The sequence below is a fragment of the Rhamphochromis sp. 'chilingali' genome (genome assembly GCF_963969265.1).
Source record: "Rhamphochromis sp. 'chilingali' genome assembly, chromosome: 11".
NCBI classification, from domain to species: domain Eukaryota; kingdom Metazoa; phylum Chordata; class Actinopteri; order Cichliformes; family Cichlidae; genus Rhamphochromis; species Rhamphochromis sp. 'chilingali'.
Window position 1 is genome coordinate 25,002,012 of NC_137938.1, and position 18,415 is coordinate 25,020,426.

The 18,415-nt window shown below is 40.7% G+C and overlaps 1 protein-coding gene across 1 annotated transcript; it reads left to right on the forward strand.

Annotated features, from left to right (window-relative positions):
• The first annotated feature begins 633 nt into the window (after positions 1-633).
• On the forward strand, positions 634-18,363 carry lpcat3 (lysophosphatidylcholine acyltransferase 3). Its single transcript, XM_080897507.1, has 13 exons — positions 634-771; positions 3,878-3,985; positions 6,107-6,213; positions 6,676-6,769; positions 6,948-6,985; positions 9,169-9,347; positions 9,478-9,586; positions 9,699-9,785; positions 10,018-10,181; positions 14,279-14,426; positions 14,709-14,864; positions 16,674-16,817; positions 16,904-18,363. The coding sequence occupies exons 1-12, from the start codon at positions 687-689 to the stop codon at positions 16,791-16,793; spliced, it is 1,395 nt and encodes a 464-aa protein (XP_080753633.1). The 5' UTR covers positions 634-686; the 3' UTR covers positions 16,794-16,817; positions 16,904-18,363.
• Positions 18,364-18,415: the final 52 nt, after the last annotated feature.

Here is an 18,415-nt window from a genome sequence, read left to right on the forward strand (position 1 = left end):
ACACTATTTATTACATATTACTTACGTCTTGTATATTGTACATTATATATATATATATATATATATATATATATATATATATATATATATATATATATATATATATATATATGTATTTCCCTATGTTAATACTGCCCATATGTACATAGCGCTGCAGAACTGTACACCCCCCCCCCCCCCCCCCAAGCATGTTTACACTGAGTAGGAGATGCTCTGTATCTCATTGTACAACTGTATAGTGACAATAAAGACATTCTATTCTATTCTATTCTATTCTATTATCATAAATGTTTGTGCAGTTGTTCTTTTTGTTTATATTTTGTTTATACATCCACACTATATACATTAAACTAAAACAAATCCTTGCAGTAATAAAGCTAATAACATATGGAAATCTTAAAAAACATAAACAAAAACATAATTAAATGTATATTTATCTTACTTTACTATATTTTTCGTCTGATATTTTAGCTTTATTTTCTTATTTTTCGCAAATGCCCACCTTTTTTGATAAATTAAGTATATCTTCATTTAACAAACTCAGAAAGCAAACGAAAAAAAAAAAAGTTGACATCATAAAGGGGAGGTGAAGAGAGGAGGCGTTGAGGGATCCTTTAAAAAGTTGAGGTTTGCGTCCACACAGCTCTCCGAACTGTGGCGAAAAGACGTTTCCGCCCACAAGAAAGATGGCGGCCCCCTTGCTGGAGCAACTGTCGGAGTCTTTAGGTTCCCCGGAACCAGCGATTCGACTCATTTTATCTATTTTAATCGGTGAGTTTCTACCCACGATTCACTTACAGGTTGTTGTCGCGGTCAGAGGTCATCACACCAACCCGTACGTTAGGTGTGAGCTGCTCCTGTGGTGGTGTAACTGTTAAATAGTTTCAGCTAACATAACGCTCACTCAGCTGTGACACTATCCAGTTATCTGTCGGGCTGCTGGTGTTGGTAGCGAAAACATTAGCTTTATATTTAAATTTCAGGCTGCCCCTCAAACAGTAGCTTTATTTCCAGGAAGCACACACCCTCAGAATAGTTTCCTGCACAGCCTCACCACAAACGGCTAACATGTGGCTTTCAGCTGAACTACATTCATTTTCTACCTGTTGGGACTGCCTAACGGGAAGCTAGGATTGTGCAGCAAAATGCATTCTTCTGCCCTTTTTTTGGAGCTATGTGTGGCCTGCTCGTTGTTGTATGGGATTGGGGTTTTGGGGGCACCGAGGTCGACAATAATAGCTGCAGTGTTGTTGGGAGGGAGAAGCACAGGCTGCCAAAATATGCCCCCTTACTCCCCTTTTTCCACACAAAGCTGTGCAGAGAGGAGACACACTCTGAGGAGGGAGCTGAACACTGGAACAAGTGCTCAATTTCATTTGACAAGTCTAGCTTTACATTTGTTGGTTTAGTGCTTTGGGATTAACACATAGCACTACTTTAGAGCTGTCAGAGGTGTGTGTGTGTGCGCGCGTTCACGTGTAGTTGTCCTTGTGAGGACCAGTTGCAAACCTTGGAATTGTAAGGACATTTTAGCTGGTCTTCTTTTTTCCAACCTTTTACCTGTTTTGGGTTCAAACTTAAGACTATGTTGCTGAAGCTGTGCAGGGGAACGTGTGGGTCCTCACCAAAATAAGCCCTATGTGGGTGTGTGAATGGTGTGGGGGAGGATGCTCCACACTGTCCTTGCTGAACTTTGCTCCAACACATGGACACGTCTGTTTTCCCTCGCCTGACTCCAGCCCTGCTATAGACTGAAAGAAAGGGGCTATTCAGACGAGTCTTTGTTTGGAAACTTGTCACCTAACCTGTTGCACGATCCCCGGTCCTGAAGTTGCTTCATGTGCGTTGCTTCAACAGCTGCACACTACAACGAAAGTTGCCTCATCTGTTCCATTCTTGTGCATCCTTTTGTGTGTAGGTCAAGTAACTTATAATAAACTGCTGTGTAGGACATCACAAAAGTTAAAACTTTTCCTTAATGGGGCTTTTGGTTTCTACTTGAAGCATGTAGGATTTTACATTCAAGGGATTCAACGGCTTTTCACCCGATTCTTCAGATTGCAAAAGTTTAAAAGGATAAAGCTGGTGCTATTACTTACTTTTCTACAAATACCCCTGGAAAAAACAATGTGTTAATCTGTCTTTCAGTGCTTTCTGACTTCCTTACCCCATCTGTGGCACTCGGCCCAAAGTTCTTTTTGGTCCTCCTGGAGTCTTTGGATTAAACAGATCAGTGGTGTGCAGTTTAATTTTTAAACTCTTAAGCCACCAGACACTGGAAGCCAATGTTTCTCTCACAGAGGTGTATAAAGTACAGCTTAGTATTAAACTGCTGCTGTTATCAGATGGTAGTAAACGTGTATGGCAGCAAGATGTTGCGTGTTCGGCTTAATAAAAGTATAACCAGAATGTAGGCTTGATATAAAAGAGCAACATTGTCACTGCTACGTTAAATTCCTGAAGCTTTGAGCTGAGCTAGCCAGGTCCTAAAACATACCCTGTTTGTCCTCCATGTTTGCCTTTAATAAGCACCATAAACACAAAGTGAATGCCGTGTTGTAGGGCAGAACAGGAACAAGGTTTGCATGTTCTCCTTGTACGTGTGTGCTTTTTCCTCGGGGTACTCTGGTTTCTCATAGGTGATTCTAAATTGATCATGTTGACCATACGTGTGTTTCTGAGAATGTGTGGTTGTCTGTCTCTTTGTTAGCTTTGCGATGGGCAAGTGATTGGTTTCATGTGCATCTCACCTTTTTGGCCTTTAACACCTGGGATAGGTTCCAGCTCCCACAGCCCTAAATTAGCCTGAGCAAATAGATGGATACAAATGATGCTTTAAAAAGAATCTGAGGTTAATTTTACCCCAGAGTTCTACAGTCGGACCGCTTCTTGCAGCCAGCAGTTGCCCCTTGGTAGCCAATTTAAGGCACTTTTGCCTTGGCTTCACTCTTCAGACACTGTTTACTGGAATATTTTTTTTTTAATTGCTTGAGGTTACATTTTGCAATAGTTGCCACAGCACCACAGAAGGACCAGCCAAAACAAATAGATGACCTCGTTCCTAAACGAGGGGCTTCCTCTGTAGCTTAGACATGGTTCGATTATGAAAAGTCAGACACAGAGCAGAAAACCGTACTTGAGTTGCTGCAACTTCTGCAGAAAATTGGTCCCCACCACAGACACTGACACAACAAACCTCTTCTACCACCTTAACAAAAACTGTGTATCGAGTACAAATAAGAAGCAAGAAGAGCCGTCAGGTCGTCTGGTGACCTGCCCGGGATATTCCCTGTGACAGGTGGGATAGGTTCCACGACCCAGAATTAGACTAGTAATTAGTGAAATGAATATGTGGATATCCTGACTCGGTCTGAATAAGAACTTTGAGTTTATTTGTTTTTGTGGGTTTTATTTTCTGTTATTTTTTTTGCTATGAAAGTGGATGGATGGACTTGATCTTTGCGTCTCACAGATTACAGCTGACACAGATGGTGGTTTGCTGTTATTCATTATCCTTCAAATGCAGAGAAAAAGTTAACATGCAGAAATTTTTCAGTTTGTAGCCTTTTACATTTCAGATTTATATCATATAAATATCTTTACGTTTTTGTTACCTCACCTCAAAAGGGTTCACGCTATATAAAAGAATTGGTCTTTCGCCGTGGAGGTAATCTCTCTCCTTGAGATGCCTGACTTCTCACAACGTGGCACACAAACCCACCAGTGTTAGTTATGCGCTACCTCACGTCATGTGTTTAACCTAGAAGGTCGGTGCTAGCGCCAGGAGAGATTAAAAGTAGCCCACTCGGCTGATATGAAGAACCACGCTCTAATTCCCATTAACATATTTTCCTGTTTCTCCTTGTGTGTTCTGCAGGGTATCCCTTTGCTGTGGTGTACCGGTCGTTCTTGTTCAACCAGACTCCCACAGTTATCCATTTATTCCACACGTTCTCTGGATTGGCTCTAGCAGCATTCAACTTTGGTGAGATGAAGTGGCATGTCTCCAAAGACCTGATTTATCTTTTATGATTTGAAGTGAATTGCTCTCATGTATGTTTATCGTAAATGCATAAAAGGATCTATACATTTGCTGTTATTAACCAAAACGTGGTATCTGTGTCTCTTACATCTAACAGTCTGTTGATTGTGCTCTTTTTAGAGATTTGTTTTTAACCTGATTTTGAATTCTGTATTGTTAACATTCCTGTTGAATCGCTGACAGTGATCTTGTTCCTTTATTTTGGTTAAGCTTTTCTGTGTTTCTTTTTTGTGTAATTGTAACAAATAGCAGTCTGAGGATGAATCGAGCCAGAATTTCTAAGGTTAAGGCTCTCAACATGTTTTCAGGATGTTCAGAGTCAAGTTGTTTTATCTGTTAAGTCAATCATTGCTTTTTTTAAATTTTTCCAACAAGAAAAAGGGCGAAATTATTCAGTTTTCTATCATCTAACACTAGAAAAAGTTTGGCACTGTGCCTGGGATGGGACTGGCGTGGGATAAAACAATGAGCAAATTATAAAAGTAGTTGCAGAGTAATCTGAATGTGAATTGAGTAGGAATATTATAACATTAAAAAATGTTTCTAATTTCGAAATTGAATGTTTGGAGTGATGCTACCCTTTTTAATTCATTTTACCGGTATTAGAGTTGTTACATTTACTTATGATTATTTTGATGGTATTATCATTTTCTCCATTACTTGCAAATCATAATTTGCAGCTGTCAGGTTTACTCTGAAATTGAACACATTTATTATTTCACACTGAGGAAAAAATCGGAGGTGTGGACATGTTGAAGTACGCCTTAAAATTGCAGCTGTCCAAATTTATGACTAAGAACGGAGACACTTTGACTTAAAAAAGGAGAAGCTGGACTTGAACAGAAAGCACTTTTGCCTCATTTTCTTTTAAATGCAGTGCGGTTTGAATGCCTCTTTTAAAACCACACTGACGCTTTTATGGATTAGTCATCAAGTTTTGTCAAGTCACAGGGAAGTAAAACATCCCCCCCTTCAGCTATGACAGTAGATTGATTTCCTGTATGTAACCAGCTTTGTTACCCGTGTGTAGCATATGATGCAGCGAGCTGCCACTTATTATTAAAACATACCTGGCAGTTGTTTTCTTGCTCCAATCAGTAGCAATAAAAAGCTTCTCAGAGCCCAAGGTGATCCACCAATTATTGGACAAGTAAAAATGCCAAAGCATCTCAAATGCTCGACGCAGTTATTTGATGTTCTTCTTTGCCTTCATAAAATAGTAAACTGAGTTAACATTTTTTAATATTTCAATATTTTTGGAATAAAACAAAAGATATTAATTTTTTTTTAGGCTATCACATAATATACTACTTTTTATTCTGCATTTCTTTCTTTTAGAAACGGTTACATTTTCTTGTTTGTGTTTTTCAAAAATAAAAAATACAAAACTGAAAATAATCATTAGTTGCAGCCATTACATTATTATTAAAAGAAAGCTCGTATTCAGTCTGATAACTAATAAACAACATGTTATTTCAGGCAAACAGAAAGCTCATCAGGACAAATGTCAAACTCATAACACTCAGTGTACCTTTTGTAGACCAGTTTTTTTGGCACATCCACTTTAAAAAGCATAAAGTTTATACCTCAACTACCACAATATTTATAAATAATTAATACTAAGAAATAATCCAGGCTGTAATTTCTTGTGGCAGCAGCAAGGTCTTCTGCACCCCCTCCTGTCCACCACAGTAGGCTGTTTGTACCCCCAGTGGGGCCTGCCCCTCAGTTTGAGGTCTGTTGCTGGTAGACCAAGAAACTGAGTGGCTTGTGCTTGCTGTTGGGAGAGTGGTCTGCTGGAGTAGTAAACAAACTGCCAACATTGATTTCTTTCTCTTTTCTTTATTTTGTTGTTGCTGCACTTGGATTTTACAGCAGGTCTGTTGCTTTACCTTTCTCCTCGAGTTCGTTTCAAGTCAGATGTTGTCATGTCATCGTCTTGTTGTCCTCTCTCTGTCTCTGCCAATTCTCAACTGTAGAAGAAGAACACTGTTGTCATGTCACACTTGACTACACTCTCCATTTCCCCCCACTCACCGTGTCCGTCTCTTTTTCTTTTTCCAGGCTCTCAGCTCTATCACTCCGTAGTATGCGTCCTTGTCCAATTTCTGATGCTGAGGCTCATGGGAAGGACGGTAACAGCCATCCTGTGCAGCTTTACCTTTCAAATGGTGAGGTTTTATTGGGTTTATCTCTGCACTGCTAGTTTTCTCGCAGGTACTAAATTGTGATTCAGGCTTACTTTGTAGCACCAGCCCCCTCCTTTATCCACAGGATGCTTTTAATGCAGTTTGTTCCACAAGTTTAAAATCTGATTTCTTTATCTGCATTTTCTGGTCTACTCTTTGTCTTGTTGATGTCTAACTACTGTTTGTTCCATTTATTGAAGTAGGTCTGTAATCTTACAACACATTCACACGCTTCCTGTAAGGAAGTGGCACTTTTTACATGCTTTATGATGCCCATAGTCTGACAAACTACGAGTACGTTCATAAAAAGAAATGTGCCAACTCTATTTTCAAACTTTAAGCAGCTTCCTGTGAGTCCTTTCTTTCCTCAGGTTTTCTGTAAATCTAAAAAAATAAAACAGCTGCTCACCCTATATCTGATACCTGAATGCCATCTTCCTACAGTTATACCTACTAGCGGGGTATTATTACACAGCCACAGAGGAGTATGACATCAAGTGGACTATGCCACACTGTGTCCTCACACTTAAACTTATCGGTGAGTTGATGTAGCCCAGTAATCGTTTTCCTTTTTTCCTGCCGATGTCATTACAACCTCCTGAAAGGCTGCACGCGGGGCCTTTACATGCTTTAAGCTGTTTTTAATCAAGTGCTGCTGACAGTAACGGTGCCTTTACCATAGTCTCATAGACAAATTTGTGTTTTTCTGATTGCAGGTTTGGCGTTTGATTACTATGATGGCGGGAAGGAACCAGTGAGTTATTGCTCTGTCTTGCTTTAGCTTAGAGGCTTTCTTAACATTTATCTTTGTTAGACCATGTAACAGTCATTTCTGTATTGGGTTTTTTGTGGGGGAGGGTTTAATCTCTGCATCAGCAGAGTCACGTCTCTAAGTTCGTTTTTTTTTGTTTTGTTTACACGAGCAGGGCTGTTTGCGTAAAAAGTTAATTATAGAAAATATTTAGTCATGTGAAAAAGACTTTTCATTGTATGCTGTGCAGTCCTGTGGAAAAAGTTCACCCCGTGATTCAGCAGCTTGTAGAACCACCTGTGGCAAAAATAATTTGAAATGATTGTTTTCTGTGTAACTTTATCAGACTCTCACATCGCTGTGGAGGAGCTTTTTGCTGCGCTCTCTTTTTGCAACATTATTATAGTTCATTGAGGTTTGCATGCATTTGTTTATGCTTCTGTAAAGTCCCACCACAGCATTTCACCACCACCACCCTAGCACGCGGTTGAGGTCTGGACTTTGGGCCATTGCAACACCTTGATTATTTTCTTTTTCAGTGTAGATTTGCTTTGCCTGGAAACATTGTCCTTGGGCTTCAGCCAAGCTTTAGCTGTCAGACACATGGCCTCACATTTGACTCTTTTTTTTTTTTTTTTTTTTTAAATCTGAAAAACACAGACGAGTTCATGGCCGACTCACGGACTTAAAAGTGCCCATGTCACGTGGCTGCAAAAAAGCCCAAATCGTTACACCTCCATTACTGTGTTTAGTAGTTGGCATGAGGCTGACGTTCTGCTTGTTTTACCTGTGCGTCTTGTGGTTTGTTCAGCTCTGACTTTGCAAGCCTAACCTGTGCCATCATGTTCTTTTTAGAGAGAAGAGGCTTTCTCCTGGCTTTCTCTTTCCAGATAAGCCATACTTGTTCAGTCTCTTCATAACCGTAGTGATACGACCTTTACGTTTAAGTTTCCCTGAGCATCTCGCAGTCTGACTTTGGGGTGAATTTAGTGAGCTGTCCACCTCTGGGAAGACTATGTTCTCCAGAATACCAGCCTACCCAAAGTCTCACTTACTGATGGTCTGTTAAATAAAGTACATTTGATTATCACCACGTGGCAGCTACTTGCCCTCTTAATTCACTTACACGTAAGGGTGTACTTAGTTAAATAATTATAGTAAAATAGGAAGTAATCAGAAATGCCTTTTGGTGCCTACAGGTTTCATACAGATGTGTAGCGAAGTAACCGAAGTAGACGGCAAACAATACGCCAGTGTTACAGTTTCCACGAGGGATATAGAGTTTATGATCAGAGGCGGAGCTGCATGCCTCTCCATGCCATTTTTATGACACTACACTACAGTGCACTCATGTGCTTTAGGCTTAATCCAGTGGGACTTGAGGCATAATGGGTACCAAGCACCCAGTGTCCTCAGCAACATGAGGACTAATTGCAAAACAAACAATTGTTGCAATTGTAAGAAGTTGGTATATAGTAGTAGGACTGCCTCAGGCGCTGCAAAGCATTGGGCAGTTGGAAGCAGATATTCCTGTTACACTACTAAAACGACGTGAAACTAAAGGACTGAAAGCAGGTCTACCAGCAGCTCAAAGCGACATAATAAGAAATCTTTATAGTGGGGAGGATCTGCGCTGATCTTCTTCTCAGCCTTCTCTGCTTTATGTCTCACTTAGCTCAGGCTCTCTGTTAGCTCTGTACTGTGGTAGGCACTGTAGTGCTATCACTACAGTGGTTTTCTTCATGTTACTCCAGACTCATTAATGCGTCTCCCCATTTCCCTGACTTCACCTAACAGTCCATTAATAATCACGTTACAACAATAGGTGTTACTGTTTCCTCATTCCTTCGCTTAGTTTGAATTCTCTCTTTTGCTGTTGGCACATCTGTGATGGCTGTTAATTACCCACACTGCTCTCTCTTTCTAATCTGAGGATTTTTGCTTTTAACTCAGTTTTTATCTCTTATCTGCATCGATGTCATTACTCAGTACTGCAGCTGAATGCTAAGGGTCATACTCAAGTACACTGTTTACAGCCGTCAGCTGAATGTCAGTTAATGAGTATTTAGTGAAGCCCTATTTGTCTTTTATTCAATTTAATGTCTGCTAACCTGCCTTTATTCTGAGCCTTTTAATGTCCATTTTGTTTTTCCCTCTTGCTTACTTGCCACATCTTTAAATTCCAGTCCAAGCTGAGCGCAGAGCAGAAGGAGTCAGCTCTGCGGTCCGTGCCCTCGCTGCTCGAGGTGTGCGGCTTCTCCTACTTCTATGGCGGTTTCCTTGTGGGTCCCCAGTTTACACTGCGCAGCTACCAAAGACTTGTGGCGAGGGAGCTCACCGACTGCCCTGGAAAAGTTCCCAACAGGTTAAAGAAAAATGAATTGAACAATAATCCTTTATTAGATCTCTTTTAAAGGGGGGAAAGCAACTTCCCAGTATCAAAGCCCTTCAGTTAACATTATTAAAGTCTCTTTATCTCTCCTTATTTCTCTCAGTGTTGTACCAGCTATGAAGAGGTTTGCTCTTGGTTTCCTCTGCCTGGTGATATATGCGATATTTAGTCCTCATTATCCAGACAGCTACTATTTAACAGATGAGTATGAGGTGAGAACAGCAATGGCATTCCCAATAATCACGATATAAACAAAGAAAAGATTTCTTTTTTTGTTTGTTTTTTTTTTAATGTCTTAATTGCAAAACGATTTGCTTTCCACAGGCGCAGCCATTCTGGTATCGCTGTGTGTTCATTCTCCTGTGGGGCAAAATCATTTTGTATAAATATGTCAGCTGTTGGGTTATAGCGGTAAGTAGACTCTTGATCTTGAGCAAGTACCTCATTGCAAACAACTAAAAGCTAATAAAGCTTCAATAATGTGAAACTGCAGAAGGTGTCGGCAGTATCGCCAGTTTTGCATGCATTCATACATTTCTTTAAGGCACACCTCATTTAGCGTGAAGTCCCAGTTAATCAGGTTTGTGTGCTTCATGGTGTGATCTTACATGAGCCAGTAAAGTGCACGCTTTATGTGTTACAGGAAGGTGTATGCATATTAACTGGACTGGGATACAATGGAGTAGTGGATGGTAAGCACCAGTGGAACGCGTGCGCCAATATGAAGGTGTGGCTCTTTGAGACGACGCCACTCTTTGGAGGAACCATTTCTTCTTTCAACATCAACACAAACGCCTGGGCTGCCAGGTCAGTGTGCAGTCTGAAATCTGAGACGTTCTCTAGCTGGTATGCAAAGCCATGCTATAAAAGTTAAATATTTGCTTGGATGATAATGGGAAGAGGGAGGAATAACAGCCCAATCCAATATGCATACTTGCCAGTCTGTCAGTAAATGAATAAATAAATTACCAAAGCCTCTGCCTTTCTGCTGTTTAACAATAAAAGAATCCTCACACAGGTGGGTGAAGGCATGCTGGGAGGATTTTAAAACTTTGCAATTAAAGACAATTATTGACAGTTTTGGTGCTGAAGATTCATGCGTGAAATTCTTTGAAAGCGTGTCAGTTTTACGACAACCGCCGCAGTGCGCAAAGCAATTTACTGAACATACAGTTTATTTCATGCTCTGTTTTAACAACATTAACCAACCCACGCTTACTTTCTCTTTCTACTCCACGACACTCCTTCAGATGTAGAGTGGCAGTAGAAACGGGCTCAAATGGAAATTAAAGTGGCTGAGATGTAGAAATGCAACCTATAAAGTCAATTAGGACTTAAGGGGGTATTATATTGGAACTAGTTGATGGAGCGTTTTCAGGCATTTGGTAGATGTATCACAGGCTTGACATTTGCTGGGCTCATTGTGTAACCTATAAAGGAAGTCGTATTTTTAGCCTAAAATGCACCACTTCTGAGTTACTCCTGGCGCACACATGAGAAGTTTTAATAATGAAAGGCTTCAGATGCACTGGTTAATGTGAGGCTGTGTTATGCTGATCTTTTTGAGGGGTGTGCAATTAAATTCATGAAAGATGCAAGAAGTCACAAACCTTAGGGAAACGAAGGCGAAAGGTTCAGCGTTCTCATACGCGTATAAAATATTTATACAGAAGGGTCGTCTGAACATATGTTAAGTGTTCAGATTCAGAAGTGCCACACTGCTAGGCAGAAAATGTCAGGCTTTAGGTTTTAATTTAGAACAAATAACGGGCGACCGTGGCTCAAGAGTTGGGAGTTTGCCTTGTAATCGGAAGGTTGCCGGTTCAAGCCCCGGCTCGGACAGTCTCTTCACCTACCGCCTACTGGTGTTGGCCAGAAGGGCCGATGGCGCAATATGGCAGCCTCGCTTCTGTCAGTCTGCCCCAGGGCAGCTGTGGCTACAACTGTAGCTTGCCTCCACTAGTGTGTGAATGGGTGTGTAAAGCGCTTTGGGGTCCCTAGGCGGGACTAGTAAAAGCGCTATACAAATACAGGCCATTTACCAAATAAAGAAAAAAAAAAAAAAACCTCCAGAAAAATCCTCAAAATAAAATGCTAATTGGAGTTTCAGTCCACTACTGTGGTTTGAATATATACACATGCAGCAAGGTCATGTGCTTATGAAATGAAGCCAGTCTGACCTGAAATGATTTGAAAAAACACCGTGCATTATACTACAATCATTGGTGTCTTCATTGCGCCACACAGATCTGGGGTTTAGTCTTTGTGGTGTTGTTTGTTTTTTCTTTTTTCTTTTTTTTCCCCCCCAATTGCTACAAGTGTATATCTGTCCCATAGACCCTATATGTGAGATCTACATAGCCACTGTGACATCACCTTTTGGTTTGTGGTTCACAAGTTCAAGTCTTAAAGATAACAATTTGCCCTTTGCTATCTTTAATGTTCTGCTGCCAGAGGTGACTGTATCTGGATCACATGGTGGATTCCTGCCTTAGCCAACAGTAGCAGGTTTAGCTAGTAAACTTTATGAGTGTCTGACACAGACTAATAGTAAGCTAGTAAAATGTAATTTCAGTGACTTAACTGAAGCACAGACTTCTTGGAAAGTGTTGCGTTTCTTGGGGGGGGGTTGTGTGTGTTTTTAAGAACACACAGGAAAGCCTGTTACACCTGCTTGTGTCAGGACTTGTGCTTGTGTAACTACTCTTTTAAGACTGTTTCACCCTCTGTACGGGTGTCACAAAGGAAGAAGTAGCAAAAGAATTGACTGTTTGTTGTCACGAACCTTCATGTGTTTGGATTTTTGTTCATTAAGGAAGTGTTGAGTTTTCAGCTTTGGTATCATTTTTGTCACTCCCAGTTGTGACCATCGTTCCTTCAGTTAACATCATTGTTGCTAACCTAGTTAGCTTTAGTAAAGTTTCAAAGACTTTTTAGATACTTCTTAGTTCGGCAGGCTGAAGGACCAGCATATGCCATGGTAAGATGTCCGTTGTCGGTCGGTCAGTCTGTCAGTCAGTCGTTTGTCCACAGTTACTGCTCCTCTACAGCACTGGTCAGAATTTAAACAATTAACTTTTGGAAACTGGGACTGTTGTCGAGGTCTTCACCAATAAACTAAACTCTCCTATAAGCTTATTTGTGTGGCCCTCCACAACAGTCCCAGTTTCTCGTGTGGCCCCTTGGGGAAATTAATTTTCCAACCCTGATTTAAGTCTTTACCCATATTGTGGTCAAGGTTGCATTTACAATAAACTGAACTGTGAATGATTGTGAACTGGATGGGCTGCTGCATCACTGATGTTCTGATTTCTTGTTACTCTGTGCGTCTACAGTCTATAGACATTACTGGCTGTCATGCAAGTTCTTGCTTATTTCACTGAGTGGCACATCACTGCCAACCTCCCAACCATCATTTTTACCACTTCTAGCTTTCTCTGAGTGACCTTTGGAAATGTCAGTCTATTCAAAATCACAGCATGGCCCTTATTTTAACATTAGATAGGGTCCTTAGTATAAAATCAGACACCTGTGTCCCTCCAGCTAGCCAAAGCTTTGAATATTCAGTTACTATTGGATCCAAACAGTATTGTGTCCTGGTATTCACGATCACTCAGTTCGTGTTTGTGCGATTGACAGTGGGGAGGATGGATGCTGTTAAATATCTGATTATTATCAGCTTTTACACAGCACCACCTCATGTACCCCCTGGTCTGGTCCTGTTCCATTCAGCTAACACTGCAGCTTCTCACCTGTATGCAGTATAGAAGAAGAAACTCTGGTTTGAGGTTTGATTTTTAAGTTGTTATAATGTTCCAGTTTGGGTCACAGTTAGTCCTTTTAGTACAGGACATAAAGTTGTTGGGTTTTAATATAACTCAGTTGCTATGCAACCACAAATTCAAGGTGAATGAGTGCTCGCCAGCGTGACAGCTGATGCATTAAGCATGTTTGGCAGCCTGGATTTCCGGTTAAAGAGATAATCTATAACTCTAACTTCTTTATAAGAGACTAAATGAAAGACGCGCACAGTTAAAGGTTTATTTAACCTGAAAATGTCACACTGACTAAATCTAAAAATCTCAGAAGGATCAAACTAAGCTCCATCAGTTTCTTTTCACACTTCTTATTCCAGGTGCCTGGGTGGTGGAGCCCATCTCAGCTGTGATAGGTGGGGATAGAACCCGGACACTATTATAAGAAATGGGTTGTCCCCTAAAGAGGTCAATCAAAGAAAACACCACTAAAAATGATGTTTTGTTATTAAAACAGGAACTTGAATTTTAAAGAAAAAAGGGAGAGCTCAACCAGCAGTCATTATTAGGTACACCTCTACTCTACTACCATGGTGTCATCCCCTTTTAGACTTTGGTATAGATTCAAGAGGGTGCTGGAAACATTTCTCAGAGATTTTTGGTCCATTTTGACATGTTAGCATCATAGTTGCTGCAGAACCAGTACCGCTCTGTGGCCCAGAGTTTGGGAACTGCCATCATAGAGGATTTTTGTGGTAAAATCCCAGTAGATCAGCAGGTGGTTTTATCCACCTGTATAGATCTATTTTAACCAGCACACCCTCAGACTCCTCTTTCGTCTAACGGGGAATGACTGGAGCAGCAGATATGTAACTCAAAGACAGAAAAAAGTAATTAAGAGAGAGAGAGAGAGAGAGAGAGAGTGTGTGTCTGTCATCTTTTGAAAATAAAGTGCTGTGTCATAAAATGAGTCGAAATGAATTAACTAAAGTGAGCGAAGTAGTTGGTAATGTGGTAGAAACCATGAACCTGTGTGTCCAATTTGTGGAAAGTGGATGAATATTCACAAATTGTTGTTTAATTTGTGGTTGTGGATACAGCCAGCTCATTTTATTATTGTTTTTTTCCTCTTCCTTCCTCTTTACAAAGACATGTGTTCAAGCGGTTGAAGTTCCTGGGCAATAAGACTTTATCTCATGTGGCCACGCTCTTCTTTTTATCGATTTGGCACGGCCTTCACTCCGGGTACATCCTGTGCTTCTCCATGGAGTTCTTCATCATCACCGTGGAGCGACAGGTCAGTTACCCAGTCCCAGCTCTGCACCCTGTAACTCGAGCTGCACGTTTTACTCAGAAAGTAGTGATTGTGCTCTGTATAAACTAAGAGTGTTGCATTTAATGTCTATTGATTACAACTGTGGCATTAGCTCTGTTATAAACGGAGTGGTGATGCTCTTATTGAATCTACAATAGTCTGCTACTATTGATTAAATGCACATTACTAATGAGAATAATTGTGACTTAAGGTTATAGATTCATTCTTCTATCTTGATGTAACCTGTGTGTGTTTGTGTGACAGGCCCAGGCACTAGTAAGGGACAGTCCTGTGCTGACAAAGCTGGCCAACAGTGCACTCTACCCACTCATCTATGTAGTCCAGCAGTTTATCCACTGGCTCTTCATGGGGTATCCTCTAGTGGCATTCTCCATCTTCAGTTATGACAAATGGCTCAAGGTAAATCCAGAAGTCACAGTTCTCTTGGTTCCTTCTTTCACTTCTCTTTGACTTACCATTGACTTAGGGCAGCATTTCATGCATTTTAGCCGCACGCTGAACAGGAAGTTTCAACTATAACATGTTATTTTTCAAGTCAATTCTCTTTAAATACAATTTGGAATTTAACTGTGCTGAATAGGTGAAAATTCCCTGTAAAGGTGTAGATGTGAACCCAACCCTACCTTCGGTCTTTCAATCCTACTTCAGTGGATTTGTGGTGCCACATTTGTGTCCGTGGATCAGTGATTCTCAAACTCTTTTTATCAAGCCCTCAGTTAAGATAAGAATATTCTCCATTCAAACCCACAGATATTTGTGACAGAACCACAGTTTTATGAATCCTATCAATAAAAAATAATAGCATATGAGTATAATGATCATAATAGCACGAGTTAACTTTTGTTTCCTTTCCCTTAGGCACAAAAAATCATTTATTCAAATTAGTTCCACTCATTATTTTTCATATTTGTCCACACCCCACCTGCAGCGATTCTGCGTCCCACCTGTGGTGGCTGTGCTACGGGTGTTTGTATTTGGCTATGCAAAGTCAAGCTATCAAATATAGATGTGCTCACATGCTGTCCTCAAAAAAATAACAAACAAAAAACCCTCGATGGTAGAATGCTGATTTAGAGAGCATAGTTGTCCACAAAGGAAAGGGAGTGGCAAAAATGATCAAAGATCAGAAAAGCAGGATGAGCAGCTGCAGGGAGCGGTGTTCATTATCTGAAACACTGTTTCACTTCACTGTGTTTGTGCTGTTGTGGGTCCCTTAGCTTAGCTCCTGATCAGAGGACAGTAGTCTCAACAGACAGTCCATGTGTGTTTGACACTGCCCCCTGGTGACGGTACACAGCTACAACATTTAGATGCGGGTATTCAAAGTTCTGTGTAGGACTAAAGTTCAACCACATCAGTCCCTTAAAGCATGCCGTGTATGAACATGTGCAATATTATCTTAATATTAAATGCTTAATACACACTTTGAGCCACAAAGGCTGCTATTTTTTTTAGTGTGCAGTGATCTTTGGATTTATGATATTAACTAGTTGCTGTGTTTACAAAGTTGCTGTTTGTGACATACCGCTGTGCTGCCCCGATGGCGGAAAACCTGACCACGTCTGTGTCTGTTTAATTTTTCTGCAGCGTTTCAGCAGCAGCCAATAACAAAACCTTAAGTACTGCACTGAAAGCTCTTTTATGAACTCGACCCCGGGAAGGTCATTTGTGAGGAACACAAACACGATTTTTGTTTGTGCCATTTCACATCTTTTGTTGTGCAACATACAAAGCACCTCAGACTAGAGGAGAACCGGAGGCGGTGAAGTTTAAACTTGAAGGCTTATCGGGTGCTAAAAAACTGCAGCTATTCATGATGCAACGATTGGCACTTTTTCGGTGTGTTGTGACATTGTGTTACAGCAAAAAGTTTCAAGTTACTATTCTTGCCAGACAACCCCCCCCCCCCCCAAGAGGCCTCCGTGTCAGAACTCCCGCTGCGTCGATGAAAAGAAAAGCCACTGAAAAGACTGATGGGATTGAATTTTCGTCTTTCTTTTCTGTACTGCCTTAAAGGAGATTTATAAGGAACAGTCAGCAACAAAGCACAAAAAAAGCATTTATTTAGGAAATGGAGTGGCTAAGTGGGTTACACAGATGGTCTGAGAGCTGGAAAGCAGCCAGGCAGGTTTCAGCAGAGAGAAACTGAGAGTTGCACGTGCAGGTTGTGATTTGACTGTTCCATCTTCTTTCTCTTTCCCCCCTCAGGTGTATTCTTCTGTTTATTTCTGTGGTCACCTATTCTTCCTAGTAGCATATTTAATAATGCCATACCTCCGTAAGGCGCTGGTGCCTAAAAACGAGGGGAGAGAGAAGAAGCAGGAATAAGACTTGATACTAAAACTTGGCATGGTAAGCAAACTTGAACAGCTTTGCTAAGCAAATAAAGACATTTCAGTTGTGCGTGGATTGGTTTTTAACATGTCTGTTTCCTTCAGGTCCATCCATCGTTGAGACTGAATACTCACTTAAGGGAACTGCGACTTCCAAGGAGCAGAACGGAAAATATTTTAAGGCCTTTTAGTAATATATGTCCATGTTTGAAAAGAAAAAAATAAATAAATTTCTATATATTTTTGTGTTTCAGGCGGGGAGGGTGTTTTTATAAACATTTGGAGAGATGTTTACAGGAAATTACCATTGTGCCACAGGGGTTTAATTGTGAGCCAGTCAGGAGCAATTTCCTGTTTTTTGTCTTTTCTTTTTAAAATTTCACCACGTGGGACTCGTTTGCTGTCGACACAGAACTGCACACGCTCACAAGTCATGGGTTCAGAGTCTGTTTTTGGCTCTTTTTTTTTTTTTGTTTTTTTTTTTATAAATGCGTTCTTTATTTCACGTCCACATTGAGCAGGAAGTGTGAGCACACATGTGGCACTTTCTGATGTTGTGCTACGACATGTATAAGAAGATGGATGGTAATCCTCATCATCAGGGCTTCTTCTTTCTAAATGGCTGCCAGTGGTTATACAAGCACTCTAAATCACACACTGTACACTAACACCCAACTCTAAATGGCCTTGTATTAATGAATGTTTTTACAGTACATTTGTTCTGGATTTAATTTGATTTGTTATTGGGGGCGGGGGTAAAAAATTGAATTTTATAAAGTTAACATGTTTTCTGAAAATGAACTTTTTTGTAGCTTTGGATAAGATTTAATGAAACGATTTGCATTGTTCTCCAGCCTTTCCTCAGTGATGGTTTTCTTCTCGCCACATCTCCTCTTCTCCCTCTGTTCTGTTTACGCCAATCTGTCTTTCTGTCTGCCTCGATTCAAGCCCCTCGACTCTGAAAATGCACAGTTGTGAAAGTGAACAGCCCTACAGTCACTACAGTTAATTGTTTTGCTTCTTTTGGTGTTCTGATTTTATATGAAAAGGGGGAGAAACAGGCTTTTTTTTTTTTTTTTTTTTTAAGAGGGGGGTGCAATTTTCTTTTTTTGAACTGGAAGCAAACTAATAAAATGGTGTTTTTTTTTTTGGGGGGGGGGCGGGGAGGGGACAGTCCTGGCTACTAAGCCTCCTTTATTCTAAGGGGTGGGGGGGCTGTTATGTCTGATCCATGCATTGCTGGAGAAAGGCCTCTGCCTCTGAGGCCGGTGCACACACACACGCACACCCATGGAGAGGACGAACCTCGCTGTAACGACAGCCCAGATTTTTGGTAATATTTATACATGACACAGTGATTATTAATTGATGTGAACTGCTATTCCAAGAGACGTCTTCATGCCTTACTCCTAAAAGATGTAGAAAGGAACAAAAAAAATGTATGTGGCAAAGGAGATGGGGAGGGTAATTATTATTATTTTTTTGTAATGTTAAATAAAATGCTGCTTTCAACCTCTGGCTGTAGTTCATATGTTTGTGCTTTCATGTGCCTTACAGGGGCAAAAGGGGGGTGACATGACGTCATTTTGCAGTGTGGACATGGGAGCTTTGTGTGGC